The sequence below is a fragment of the Myotis nattereri genome (genome assembly GCF_964212035.1).
Source record: "Myotis nattereri genome assembly, chromosome: X".
NCBI classification, from domain to species: Eukaryota; Metazoa; Chordata; class Mammalia; order Chiroptera; family Vespertilionidae; genus Myotis; species Myotis nattereri.
Window position 1 is genome coordinate 93,493,055 of NC_138078.1, and position 1,372 is coordinate 93,494,426.

At 38.8% G+C, this 1,372-nt stretch overlaps 1 protein-coding gene across 1 annotated transcript; it reads right to left on the minus strand.

Moving 5' to 3' along the window:
* Positions 1-529: 529 nt before the first annotated feature.
* RAB9B (RAB9B, member RAS oncogene family) lies at positions 530-1,135 on the minus strand (the record flags this gene model as incomplete). The annotated part of the gene is made up of 1 exon (XM_081115339.1): positions 530-1,135. One exon carries the CDS (start codon positions 1,133-1,135, stop codon positions 530-532), a length of 606 nt encoding a protein of 201 aa, XP_080971465.1.
* Between the last annotated feature and the right edge of the window lie 237 nt (positions 1,136-1,372).

The following is a 1,372-nucleotide window of genomic DNA, read 5'->3' on the forward strand; positions in this document are numbered from 1 at the left end:
ACATCATTATACTTTTGTATTCCTAATCATTACAACCTCTTTATAATTCAAGCTTAGGAAATCCTTGTTTGCATTATTATTTTATTGTAATAAAGCTCAGAGTATTATTTTCCCCCTTTGACAGACATGTCAGAAACTGTTTGGCAAGAGTTGGTGGTGACATTTCTTAGTTGATTAATGGAACACTTTAAGGAATAGCTATAGCTCTTTAGTTCCTTCATGCAGCTGGGTTCAAAGTTTAAACTGTGATTTGAAAAAATATTTAAATCTCTCAGGACTAAAGTTTTCTGAAGTGTCCTGATGCACACAAGAAGGAAATAGCAGAAATCACGCAAAATACACTTGGCTTGATAAAGCACTCTTTAAAAAGTTGCTTTACAACTTCAGCTTGAAAGGCTCTAATTAACAATTACAACTTTATCTCTTACCCTTTCTTTTTGTGTGTGTGCGCGCACTCTTAGAGGGGCACAGTTATTCTTACACTATTGACTGGCCAATTTGGGGTACACCTTTAAAAGGCTTCTTACTTTTAACAACATGAAGATCCTGCTTTGGAACCACTGTTCAAGTCAATAGTGTGACCTAACATGCAATGCTCCAACTGTTCCTCTACAGCCAACACCTGTCTGACAGCTTCTTCAAAGGCCACTGTCACATTAGTATCATCTTTGGCACTTGTTTCTAGATAAGGGTAATCTCCATTCTCTATGCACCAGGCTTGTGCCTCCTCAGTAGTCACTTGCCTATCCTCTTTGTCTACCTTGTTACCCAGAACTACAAAAGGGAAGTGCTCAGGGTCTTTCACATCTGCATAGTAGATGAATTCTTTCTGCCAGTTACCAAGGTTCTCAAAGCTCTGTCGGTCATCCACACTGAAGGTCAAGAGGCAGCAGTCTGCTCCCCTGTAGAAGGGTGTTCTAAGACTCTTGAAACGTTCCTGTCCTGCAGTGTCCCAGATCTGGAGAGTTACAAAACGTCCATCTACCTCCAGATCTCGATTTAAGAACTCTACCCCTATGGTATGAAAAGCCTGGGAGTCAAATTTATTCGTTACATAACGGTTCATAAGCGAGCTTTTCCCAACTCCACCATCACCCAAGAGAATGACCTTTAAGAGCAGGGATTTACCACTCATTGTTGCAGCACCAGATGGGGAAGAGTTTCTAACCAAGATAACCTGAAAATAAAATAAAAAGTAAGAGGGAAAACAGTTAAATTTGAAATTGAAATCAACTTCATAATAAATTTCTCTGAATTATGGAACCTTCTAATTTAGCTTCTCTTGATTCATGCTCATTAACTAATAGAGTATAACAGAAGGAATAAAACTTTTTTTGCATGAGGGAGAAAATAGGTCTTGCTTGTCTGAGGT